The 12,268-nt window shown below is 36.7% G+C and overlaps 1 protein-coding gene across 2 annotated transcripts in view; it reads left to right on the top strand.

The window, feature by feature from the left end:
• The window catches only part of PHKA1 (phosphorylase kinase regulatory subunit alpha 1), a 130,791-nt gene that overhangs the window by 35,316 nt on the left and 83,207 nt on the right, over positions 1-12,268 (top strand). For both annotated transcript variants that reach the window (XM_003805252.6, XM_003805251.6), the window contains exons 6-8: positions 149-229; positions 8,808-8,906; positions 9,984-10,130. In XM_003805252.6, coding sequence (XP_003805300.3) covers positions 149-229; positions 8,808-8,906; positions 9,984-10,130 — 327 coding nt within the window. The remainder of the gene's footprint in view (positions 1-148; positions 230-8,807; positions 8,907-9,983; positions 10,131-12,268) is intronic.

Raw genomic sequence — 12,268 nt, 5'->3', positions numbered from 1 at the left:
ATATATATATATATATAGATATATATATATATATATATAGCAAATTAGTTACTCCTAGTGTCTTTTATTCAAGGGTAAACACTTCCTGCATCTAGGAAGTATTTAGTAGTTATGACTTGCTAATTGTATATTGGTTATTTTATGCCAGGACTTCGGGATATGGGAACGTGGAGACAAGACCAACCAAGGGATCTCAGAGTTGAATGCCAGTTCAGTTGGAATGGCAAAGGTAATTTTCCTTTCCTGTTTCTACTAAGTATGGGATAAGGAAGTCTGGTATCCCTTTGTCACAGATAAAACTTAATGTGACTGTGGACCATAATCAAATTAATTATTTAAACCACAGGCAACATTCAGATTCTCCTGTAGAACCATGGATATGTAGATGAAAACTTTCATAAGCTGCAGATTTGATATCCAACTGCTTTTGTGGCATGTCTCTACTTATATTATGTGCCATAAGGACTTGAAAGGACTTAAACTAAACTTATCATCTCTACTATTACAAAAACAAGCAAAAGAAGGCTTTTATTCCTTTCGTTTACCAGTTGACCAAGCTTTATATCAAGGAATCATCTTTCAATCCTCTATCCTCTTTATTTTCCTCCATCCCCCAAATCATCATCATCATCATCATCATTAGCAGCAGCAGCATTACTGTTCAACTTGGCTCTACTTTTTCATCCTACCCACTATTGTCTTCTCTGGAAACAACAAGAAGACATACAATAAGATAGCAGGAATAAGATCAAACATATCCATTATGAGAAATATGCATGATTTAGTCTGTCCTACTAATATGCAAAGATATAGATTGATTTTAAAAATAAAAGGAAATCCAATATATGCTGTCTATAAGAGCTCTAATATAACAAAATGATACAGAAAGGTTAAAAACAGAAGGATGAGCAAAATACAGTCTGACAAGCATAAAAAAGAGCTAGGGTGACTATGTGAATGTCAAGTGAAGTAGAATTCAAAGTAAAAAATATTGCATGGAACAGAGAGGACAAAGGGAGTCACAATAGAATTTTATTCCATTTTTTTATTTTATTTATTTTTATTTTATTTATTTATTATTATTATTTTTTGAGACGGAGTCTCACCCTGCTGCCCAGGCTGGAGTGCAGTGGCACGATCTTGGCTCACTGCAACCTCCACCTCCTGGGTTCAAGAGATTCTCCTGCCTCAGCCTCCCCAGTAGCTGGGACTACAGGCATCTGCCACCATGCCCAGCTAACTTTTTTTTTTTTTTTAGTAGAGACAGGGTTTTGCCATGTTGATGAGGCTGGTCTTGAACTCCTGACCTCAGGTGATCCATCTGCCTTGGCCTCCCAAAGTGCTGGGATTACAGGCATGAGCCACTGCACCCAGCCTAACAATCTCATAGTGCACTGAACAACATAACCAAACATCCTTCTATGTCATTTCACACAGACAAATTTAGTTCATTCTTTTCAGCTGCTATACAGTATTTAATAATTGCTCCATTGACAGAATTGTCTTTATTTTTTAACATTCTAGATAATGCTTTAGTGAAGATCCTTGTACATACATCCAGGTAAATTTACACAAATATTTTTATAGGAAAAATTCCTCAAAGTGGAACCCTTAGGTTAAGGGATGTATACTTTTAAATTGCCCTTCAGATATGAACAGACACTTCTCAAAAGAAGACATTTATGCAGCCAAAAGACACATGAAAAAATGCTCATCATCACTGGCCATCAGAGAAATGCAAATCAAAACCGTAGTGAGATACCATCTCACACCAGTTAGAATGGCGATCATTAAAAAGTCAGGAAACAACAGGTGCTGGAGAGGATGTGGAGAAATAGGAACACTTTTACACTGTTGGTGGGACTGTAAACTAGTTCAACCATTGTGGAAGTCAGTGTGGCGATTCCTCAGGGATCTAGAACTAGAAATACCATTTGACCCAGCCATCCCATTACTGGGTATATACCCAAAGGATTATAAATCATGCTGCTATAAAGACACATGCACACATATGTTTATTGTGGCACTATTCACAATAGCAAAGACTTGGAACCAACCCACATGTCCAACAATGATAGACTGGCTTAAGAAAATGTGGCACATATACACCATGGAATACTATGCAGCCATAAAAAATGATGAGTTCATGTCCTTTGTGGGGACATGGATGAAGCTGGAAACCATCATTCTCAGCAAACTATACCAAGGACAAAAATCCAAGCACCACATGTTCTCACTCATAGGTGGGAATTGAACAATGAGAACACATGGACACAGGAAGGGGGAACATCACACACCGGGGCCTGTTGCGGGGTGGGGAAAGTGGGGAGGGATAGCATTAGGAGATATACCTAATGTTAAATGAGGAGTTAATGTGTGCAGCACACCAATATGGCACATGTATACATATGTAACAAACCTGCACGTTGTGTACATGTACCCTAAAACTTAAAGTATAATAAAAAAAAATTTCAAATAAAAAAAATAAATAAATTGCCCTTCAAAAATATTTCCACTAGTTTACATTTCCCCATCCTCATATGATAGATATATGTCATTATGTACCATAGATGTCATTTTTCTTTTCTTTTTTTTTTAATCATATGCTGTTTCTTTCAGTGAATAAAAGTGTTTGACAGAGAAATACCTTTGGAAACAAATATTGAGAACATGTTATTACAACCTGTTTCTTTTTGCACTGGTACTTATTATTACAAATTTACATATAGAGCTTTTTTGCCACTTTTCTCAAACTCTCACTACCTGGATATTATCAATATTTTTGTATATTTGATTTAAAGTTTTTTACCATTTAAACTTTTTTACTTTTTATTTTGTAATCATTTGTGACTTAGAGGAAAGTTATAATAATTGTACAAAGAATTCCTATATAGTACCCTTCACTCAAGTTCCCTACTTGTTAATATTTGCTTTATCTTTTTCTCTGATTAAACAAAACAAACACACAAACACACAATTGTTTTTTTCTGAACCAGTAGAGAGTACATTGCAGACATGATGCCCCATTACTCCTAAATATTTCAGTGTGAATTTCCTCAAGGACTCTTTTATAACCATGATACAAGCATCAAAATCAGGAAATGAACACTGGCATGATACTGCCACCTAATTGATATAGCCCATTCAAATTTATTTAGTTGTCCCAATAATGTGATTTATAGCAAAAAAAAAATCCTTTTGATCCAGGATCCAGTCTAAGATAACATATTACATTTAATTGTAATGTCTCTTTAGGCTTCTTCCGTCTGAAACAGTGCCTCAGTCCTTACTTGTCTTTCATGACCTTAGCATTTTTGAAGAGCATAGGCCAGTTATTTTACAGAATGTTCCTCGATTTGATTTTGTGTGATATTTCCTCACAATTAGATTCAGGTTATGTGTTTTTGGCAAGAATACCACAGAGGTGATGCTGTGTCCTTAGTTTATCATCAGGAAGCACATGATGTGAATTTGTCCCATTACTGTTGATGTTATCTTTTATGACTTCATTAAGGTGGTATCTGCCAGGTTTCTCCACTGTAAATTTTCTATTTTCCCTTTGTAATTGCTATGACTTGAATGTTTGTGGTCCCCCCTCACCAAAATTCGTATTGAAACTTAATTACCAATGTAGCAGTATTGAGAGGTGGAGCCTTTAAGCCGTGACTGGATCATAAGGGTTCTTCCCTCATGAATGCATTAATCAATTCATGGATTAATGGATTAGTGAGTTATCATGGGAATGGGACTGGTGGCTTTATAAGAAAAGGAAGAGACACTTGAGCTAGCACACTCAGGCCCCCTCATCATCTGATACCCCATTCCACCTTGGGACTCTGCAGAGTTTCTACCCGCCAGAAGCCCTCACCAGATGGGGCCCCTTGACATTGGACTTATCAGCATGATGAACGGGAGCCAGGTGCTGTTCCTCAAGACAATGGAGGAAAGACCCCAAGGCATTTCAGAGATCTTAGATGCTGCCTTTTCCATCACAGGCCCAAAGGCCTAGGAGGGCAGAATAGTTTCAGGGGACAGGCCTGGGGTGTTCTTTATGGGCTGTGCCCAGGACTGCCTTGGAACTGTACTCCCGGCACCCCTGCTTCAGTGTTCACTCAGCTCATGCCACTACTCCAAAAGGTCCAAGTGATAAACCTTGAAGGTATCCATGTGGTGTTAATTCTGCAGGCCCACAGAATGCAAGAGCTGCAGAAGCATGACAGTTTCCACCTGGATCTCAAAGGATATATAAAACAGCTTCTGTCCTGAATGGTATTGCCTAGGTTTTCTTCTAGGGTTTTTATGGTTTTAGGTCTAACATTTAAGTCTTTAATCCATTTTGAATTAATTTTTGTATAAGGTGTAAGGAAGGGATCCAGTTTCAGCTTTCTACATATGGCTAGCCAGTTTTCCCAGCACCATTTATTAAATAGGGAATCCTTTCCCCATTGCTTGTTTTCGTCAGGTTTGTCAAAGATCAGATAGTTGTAGATATGCAGCATTATTTCTGAGGGCTCTGTTCTGTTCCATCGGTCTATATCTCTGTTTTGGTACCAGTACCATGCTGTTTTGGTTACTGTAGCCTTGTAGTATAGTTTGAAGTCAGGTAGCGTGATGCCTCCAGCTTTGTTCTTTTGGCTTAGGATTGACTTGGCGACGCGGGCTCTTTTTTGGTTCCATATGAACTTTAAAGTAGTTTTTTCCAATTCTGTGAAGAAAGTCATTGGTAGCTTGATGGGGATGGCAGTGAATCTATAAATTACCTTGGGCAGTATGGCCATTTTCACGATATTGATTCTTCCTACCCATGAGCATGGAATGTTCTTCCATTTGTTTGTATCCTCTTTTATTTCATTGAGTAGTGGTTTGTAGTTCTCCTTGAAGAGGTCCTTCACATCCCTTGTAAGTTGGATTCCTAGGTATTTTATTCTCTTTGAAGCAATTGTGAATGGGAGTTCACTCATGATTTGGCTCTCTGTTTGTCTGTTATTGGTGTATAAGAATGCTTGTGATTTTTGTACATTGATTTTCTATCCTGAGACTTTGCTGAAGTTGCTTATCAGCTTGAGGAGATTTTGGGCTGAGACGATGGGGTTTTCTAGATATACAATCATGTCATGTGCAAACAGGGACAATTTGACTTCCTCTTTTCCTAATTGAATACCCTTTATTTCCTTCTCCTGCCTGATTGCCCTGGCCAGAACTTCCAACACTATGTTGAATAGGAGTGGTGAGAGAGGGCATCCCTGTCTTGTTCCAGTTTTCAAAGGGAATGCTTCCTGTTTTTGCCCATTCAGTATGATACTGGCTGTGGGTTTGTCATAAATAGCTCTTATTATTTTGAGATACGTCCCATCAATACCTAATTTATTGAGAGTTTTTAGCATGAAGCGTTGTTGAATTTTGTCAAAGGCCCTTTCTGCATCTATTGAGATAATCATGCGTTTTTTGTCTTTGGTTCTGTTTATATGCTGGATTACGTTTATTGATTTGCGTATGTTGAACCAGCCTTGCATCCCAGGGATGAAGCCCACTTGATCATGGTGGATAAGCTTTTTGATGTGCTGCTGGATTTGGTTTACCAGTATTTTATTGAGGATTTTTGCATCGATGTTCATCAGGGATATTGGTCTAAAATTCTCTTTTTTGGTTGTGTCTCTGCCAGGCTTTGGTATCAGGATGATGCTGGCCTCATAAAATGAGTTAGGGAGGATTCCCTCTTTTTCTATTGGTTGGAATAGTTTCAGAAGGAATGGTACCAGCTCCTCTTTGTACCTCTGGTAGAATTCGGCTGTGAATCCATCTGGTCCTGGACTTTTTTTGGTTGGTAAGCTATCCTTCACGTCTAAAACACCAAAAGCAATGGCAACAAAAGCCAAAATTGACAAATGGGATCTAATTCAACTAAAGAGCTTCTGTACAGCAAAAGAAACTACCATCAGAGTGAACAGGCAACCTACAGAATGGGAGAAAATTTTTGCAACCTACTCATCTGACAAAGGGCTAATATCCAGAATCGACAATGAACTCAAAGAAATTTACAAGAAAAAAACAACCCCATCAAAAAGTGGGCAAAGGATATGAACAGACACTTCTCAAAAGAAGACATTTATGCCACCAAAAAACATGAAAAAATGCTCATCATCACTGGCCATCAGAGAAATGCAAATCAAAACCACAATGAGATACCATCTCACGCCAGTTAGAATGGCGATCATTAAAAAGTCAGGAAACAACAGGTGCTGGAGAGGATGTGGAGAAATAGGAACACTTTTACACTGTTGGTGGGACTGTAAACTAGTTCAACCATTGTGGAAGTCAGTGTGGCGATTCCTCAGGGATCTAGAACTAGAAATACCATTTGACCCAGCCATCCCATTACTGGGTATGTACCCAAAGGATTATAAATCATGCTGCTATAAAGACACGTGCACCCGTATGTTTATAGCCGCACTATTCACAATAGCAAAGACTTGGAACCAACCCACTTGTCCAACAATGATAGTCTGGATTAAGAAAATGTGGCACATATACACCATGGAATACTATGCAGCCATAAAAAATGATGAGTTCATGTCCTTTGTAGGGACATGGATGAAGCTGGAAACCATCATTCTCAGCAAACTATCACAGGGACAAAAAACCAAATACCGCATATTCTCACTCATAGGTGGGAATTGAACAATGAGAACACATGGACACAGGAAGGGGAACATCATACACCGGGGCCTGTTGTGGGGTGGGGGGAGGGGGGAGGGATAGCATTAGGAGATATACCTAATGCTAAATGACAAGTTACTGGGTGCAGCACACCAACATGGCACATGTATACATATGTAACTAACCTGCATGTTGTGCACATGTACCCTAAAACTTAAAGTATAATAGTAATAAAATTAAAAACAACAACAACAACAACAAAAAAAAAAAAGAAAAACAGCTTCTGGGCCCAGGCAGAGACTTGTCACAGGGGTGGAACCACAACAGAGAGCCCCCGCTAGAGCAACACTGAAGCAGAAACATGGGGTTGCAGCTTCCACAGAGAGTTCCCGCTAGGAGAGGACCACCACTGGAATGCCAGAACTGTGGAGTCACTGGCAGCATGCAAGGTCTGCCTGAGAAAGCTTCAGATACCAGACTGCAACCCATAGAAGCAGCCACCTGTGCTGTACCCATCAAAGCCATAGGGGCAGGGCTGCCTGAGGCCTTAGAGACCCAATCCCAACCTGAGCGCAGAGTCAAAAGGGATTATTCTTCAGCTTTCAGATTTAATGTCTGCTATGCTGGGTTTAAGACTTGCTTTAAGCCTGTTACTGCTTTCTTTTTGCCTGTTTCTCTCTTTTAGAATGGAAATATCTCTGTCTGTCTTATGCCTGTACCACCATTGTATCTTGAAAGTTGATAACTTGTTTTGATTTCAGACTCACGGATGAGATTTTGGACTTTTGAGTCTTATCCTTGGTGCTGGAATGAATTAAGACTTTGAGGCTATGGGGTTAGAATGAATGTATTTATATGTGAGAAGGACATGAGTTTGGTGAGGGTAAGGAGTAGAATAGTAAGGCAGTAATTAATGAGTATTTTGTGCCTGGCCAACTTCTACTTACCCTATAGGTCTCAGTTTAGGTGTCATTTCTTCAGGGAAGACTTTCAAAACTGCCTTCTACCCCCAAGACTAGGTCAAGTCTGCCCTTTAATTGAGGAATTACAGATAACTAATAAATACTAGAAATAATATTCAATCTTGTTAACAATTTAATGCATATGAATGCAACAGATATACCATTTTTTAATCACATTAGGAAAAAATGTTAAGATAATACATTGTTTGCATTAAGGAAGGTATTGTCATATACTGCTAGTGATAGCTGTGTTGGTACAACTTGCAAGAAAAGCAATTTAGCATTATGTCTTAAAAATTATTCATACTCTTTTACCCAATGATTCTACTTCAGGGAATTGATGCTTACAAAATAACTCAAAATGAATACAAAGAGTTATTTTATTAGCTTGACAGTCATTATTGAGAGCCTACCGTATGCCATGGTTTGTGCTAGATATTAGTGAAGACATAATCCCTGACCTCAAGGAATTTGTAATTTAGCAAGAGATGTTTATCAAAGTTCTATTTCTAATAGCACAAAATTAAAGGCGACCTAAATTTCCAAGAATTGGTAAATGGCTAAATATACTTTATTATAGCCATATGAGATAATAGTATGTCAAAATAGTGTTTGTAATGTGGAGAAATACTTACACTATATTATTAATTGTAAAAAGTAGGATACCAGATGTGATCTCAACTGTACACAAATAGACATAGAAAAAACTAATAAAAAAACATGTCAAAAATGTTAAAAGTGGTTGTTTTGGGTGATTTTCTTGCCCTCTCTGTACTTTACTGTGTTTTCAAAGTATTCTATAAGGAGTGTGTTTTACTTTTATGATCAAAAATATATTTAGAAAAGTAAGAAATAAATAAATAAATTCTATTTTAAAAAACATAATATCTCATTTATATGTGGAATCTAAAGAAGTTGAACTCATGGAAGGAGAGAGTACAATGATGGTTAAGTATGATACTTAACTTGATAGTGCTACAGACTCCTTTTTAACTTTCTCTGAGACAATATGGGAGACAAAGAAAAACTCAGAATGCCCTGGGAATAAATAATGTTATTGTATTATATATTCTGTCAGACATATTCAAAAGTGACATCATGTGTGTTGATAAGATACTGGGATATAGGGAGAAGAAATATATATCTTTCTAATGCTAAACTTGTCCATTTCTTTCTTGTTCCTCACAGGCAGCCCTGGAAGCATTAGATGAACTGGATCTGTTTGGTGTGAAAGGTGGGCCTCAATCAGTTATCCATGTCCTGGCTGATGAAGTACAGCACTGCCAGGTAAGGTATTATGGAAAATCGAAATAGCAAATTTTATTCTTGCCCAGACTCAGATTTAAGCATGAGCTTTAGATTAAGGATAGCTGAAGGAGAGACAGTGCATCATCTGATTAATTACCATGTACCAAAAATATATTTAGCAAGCATACTATACTGATATAAGCCAAATATAGCATGGGCTATAAAATAGATCATAGTCCTGTTCTCTAGCCAAAGGTTATAAAGGGATCCCACCATACTATGTGGAATTATCCACCACTATCATATCAAAGGGATATGGTCTCTCTTTCTGAGTATCTCCTTTTCTAAATATATAAAGAAAACCAGAGATGATGGATTTGTAGTATTCTTGTTAGTGTTTCTGAAACATTCTCTTGTTCCTGGTTGGCTCTAGGCTTAGATATTTGGAGATTAGACTTTAAGTGGCAAATATGTATTTTCAGTTTTGTTTAGGATTACTCTCCATATTGAAAGATTAAGGTTTTTCTCATTGGCATGAGGAATTTTCTCCTTTCCTTCAAACCCTGATTAGATACCATAGGGTCCTATTGAATATAAACTCATCTCCAATTTTAAAAACACAAAATTTCCCAGAGGAAAAAAGTAGGTCAGAAGTAGAGGAGCTGAGCCTTCCCTATCCTGCTTCTTAGCAGCTGTGTTTTCTCTTGACTTTATTCTTAAGTAGTTGCTAATGGAGCAACAGAACTGTGGGTGGTATAATAATGTTAGAATATTCCTTATCTGTGAGTAACTGGTTAAGAATCAGGATAGGGAAGTATTGAGAGCAGAATTAAGACAAGGGATGATTTACAGAAATTGCTGGTTTTCTAAGTTCTAACTATTGAGTAATGTCTAGATTTTCTTGTGAATGGTCCTCTTCTACATAAATCTTTTGAAACTAAAGCTATTAGTTTTACAATGCTAAGGTATGTACTAACCTACTTAAAATAGATAAAGAATGTTCTTTTCTATTTTGTCAAACATATTCAAAAGTGATATCATGTGTGTTGATAAGATATTGGGGTAAAGGGAGAAGAAATACATCCTTTTATATAAACTTAACTTCTTTTCTCTTAGTCTATCCTAAATTCACTACTGCCCCGTGCTTCAACATCAAAAGAGGTTGATGCTAGTCTACTCTCAGTGGTTTCCTTCCCTGCCTTTGCAGTAGAGGATAGCCAGTTGGTGGAGCTCACAAAACAGGAAATCATCACCAAGCTTCAGGTATGTCCCTATGTGCCTTTGTTTTCTTTAAGGCTGTGACTTTAAGGATAAATTGTGTCTTTGGGGGCCTTAAGTATGACCTGTGTCTGTGATTTCAAGAAACCTTTAAGTTTTCTGAGTTGTCTTTATAGTTTCTTTTAAAAGTGTTAAAGCTTCTACAGCCATTCCTGGTAGCAATGCAGGGTGGTACACCCACTTTAGAAAACAGTTTGGCAGTTTCTTATAAATTTAATCATACACCCGCCTTATAACCCAACTATGTCATCCTAGAAATCTACCCTACAGAAATGAAAACTTATGCTCACAAAAAAATCTGCACACAAATGTTTACAGCAGCTTTATTCATAATTGCCAAAAACTGGAAAAAACCTTCAACAGAGGAAGGGATAAACAAATTACACTATATTCATGCAGTAGAATACTGCTCAACAATAAAAAGATACAAGGTACCAACTTGATCAGATTTAATCAGGGTGTATAATCTTTTTGATGTGCTGTTGGATTTGTTTTGACAGTATTTTGTTGAGGATTTTTGCATCTATGTTCATCAGGGATATTGGCCCATGGGTTTTTTGTTATTCTTGTGTCCTCGTCAGTTTTGGTTTCAGGGTACTGCTGGCCTTGTAGTGAGTTTGGAAGAATTCCCTCCCCTTCAATTTACTGGAGTAGTTTGGTTTTAGCTCTTTAAAAGTTTGGTAGAACTCAGCAATAAAGCCATCCATTCCTGGACTTTTCTTCATCGGAGTACATTTTATTACTGATTCAGTCCCATTACTCATTATTTGTCTTTTCAGGTTTTCTATTTCTTCTTGGTTCAATCTTGGTAGGTTGTATGTGTCCAGAAATGTATCTGTTTTCTCTAGAGTTTCCAATTTCTTGGCATATACTTATTGATAATAGTCTCTAATAATCCTTTGTATTTCTGTGGTATCGGTTATAATGTCTCTTTTTTATTTCTTATTTTATTTACTTGGGTCTTTTATTCTTAGTCTGGCTAATGGTTTGCCAATTTTGTTTATTTAAAAAACTTTTCATTTTGTTGATCTTTTGTATTTTTTGGCCTTAATTTCACTTATTTCTAGTTTGGTCTTTGTTATTTCTTTCCTTCTATTAATTTTGGGTTCTGTTTGTTCTTTTCTAATTCCTTGAGGTTCATCATTAGGTTGTTTATTTCAAATCTTTCTACTATTTTGATGTAGGCATTTATTGCCATAAACTTCCTTCTTAGTACTGCTTTTGCTGTATCCCATAGGTTTTGGGATGTTATGTTTCCATTTTCGTTTATTTTAAGAAATTTTAAAATTTCTTTCTTAATTTCTTCATTGACTCGTTGGTCATTGAGCATGTTGTTTAATTTCTGTGTATTTGTACAGTTTCAAAAGTTTCTCTTGTTATTGATTTCTAGTTTTCATTGCAGTCAGAAAAGATAATTGATAAAGATTTCAATTTTTTAAAGTTTGTTGAGACATGTTTTATCACCTAACATATGATCAATCCTGGAGAATGTTCCATGTGCTAATGTATTTTCTGTACCTGTTGGATGAAATGCCCTGTAAATGTCTGTTAGGTCCATTTGGTCTATAATGTAGTTTAAATCTAGTATTTCTTTGTTGATTTTCTGTATAAATGATCTATCTAATGCTAAGAGTAGAATGTTGAAGTCTCCCACTATTATTGTACTGGAGTCTAACTCTCCTTTTAGATCTAATAATATTTGGTTTATATATCTGAATGCTGCAATGTTAGGTGCATATATATTTACAATTATTATAACCTCTTGCTGAATTGATGCTTTTATTATTATATAATGACCTTCTTTGTCTCTTTTTACTTTCAACTTAAAGCCTATTTTATCTGATATAAGTATAGCTACTCCTGCTTGCTTTTGGTTTGTATTTGCATGGAACATCTTTTTCCATTCCTTCCAGTTTAGTCTATGTGTGTCTTTACAGGTGAAGTGACTTTCTTGTAGGCATCATGTGAGTCTTGTTATCCATTCAGCCAATCTACATCTAAATTGAGAAATTTAATCTATTTACATTCAAGGTTATTATTGATAAATGAGGACTTTCTCCTGTTATTTTGTTAATTGTTTTCTGGTTGTTTTGTATATCCTTTGTTCCTTTCTTCCTCTCTTA

The sequence above is a fragment of the Pan paniscus genome, chromosome X, assembly GCF_029289425.2.
Source record: "Pan paniscus chromosome X, NHGRI_mPanPan1-v2.0_pri, whole genome shotgun sequence".
Classification (NCBI taxonomy): domain Eukaryota; kingdom Metazoa; phylum Chordata; class Mammalia; order Primates; family Hominidae; genus Pan; species Pan paniscus.
This window is presented reverse-complemented; position numbering and strand designations above follow the sequence as displayed.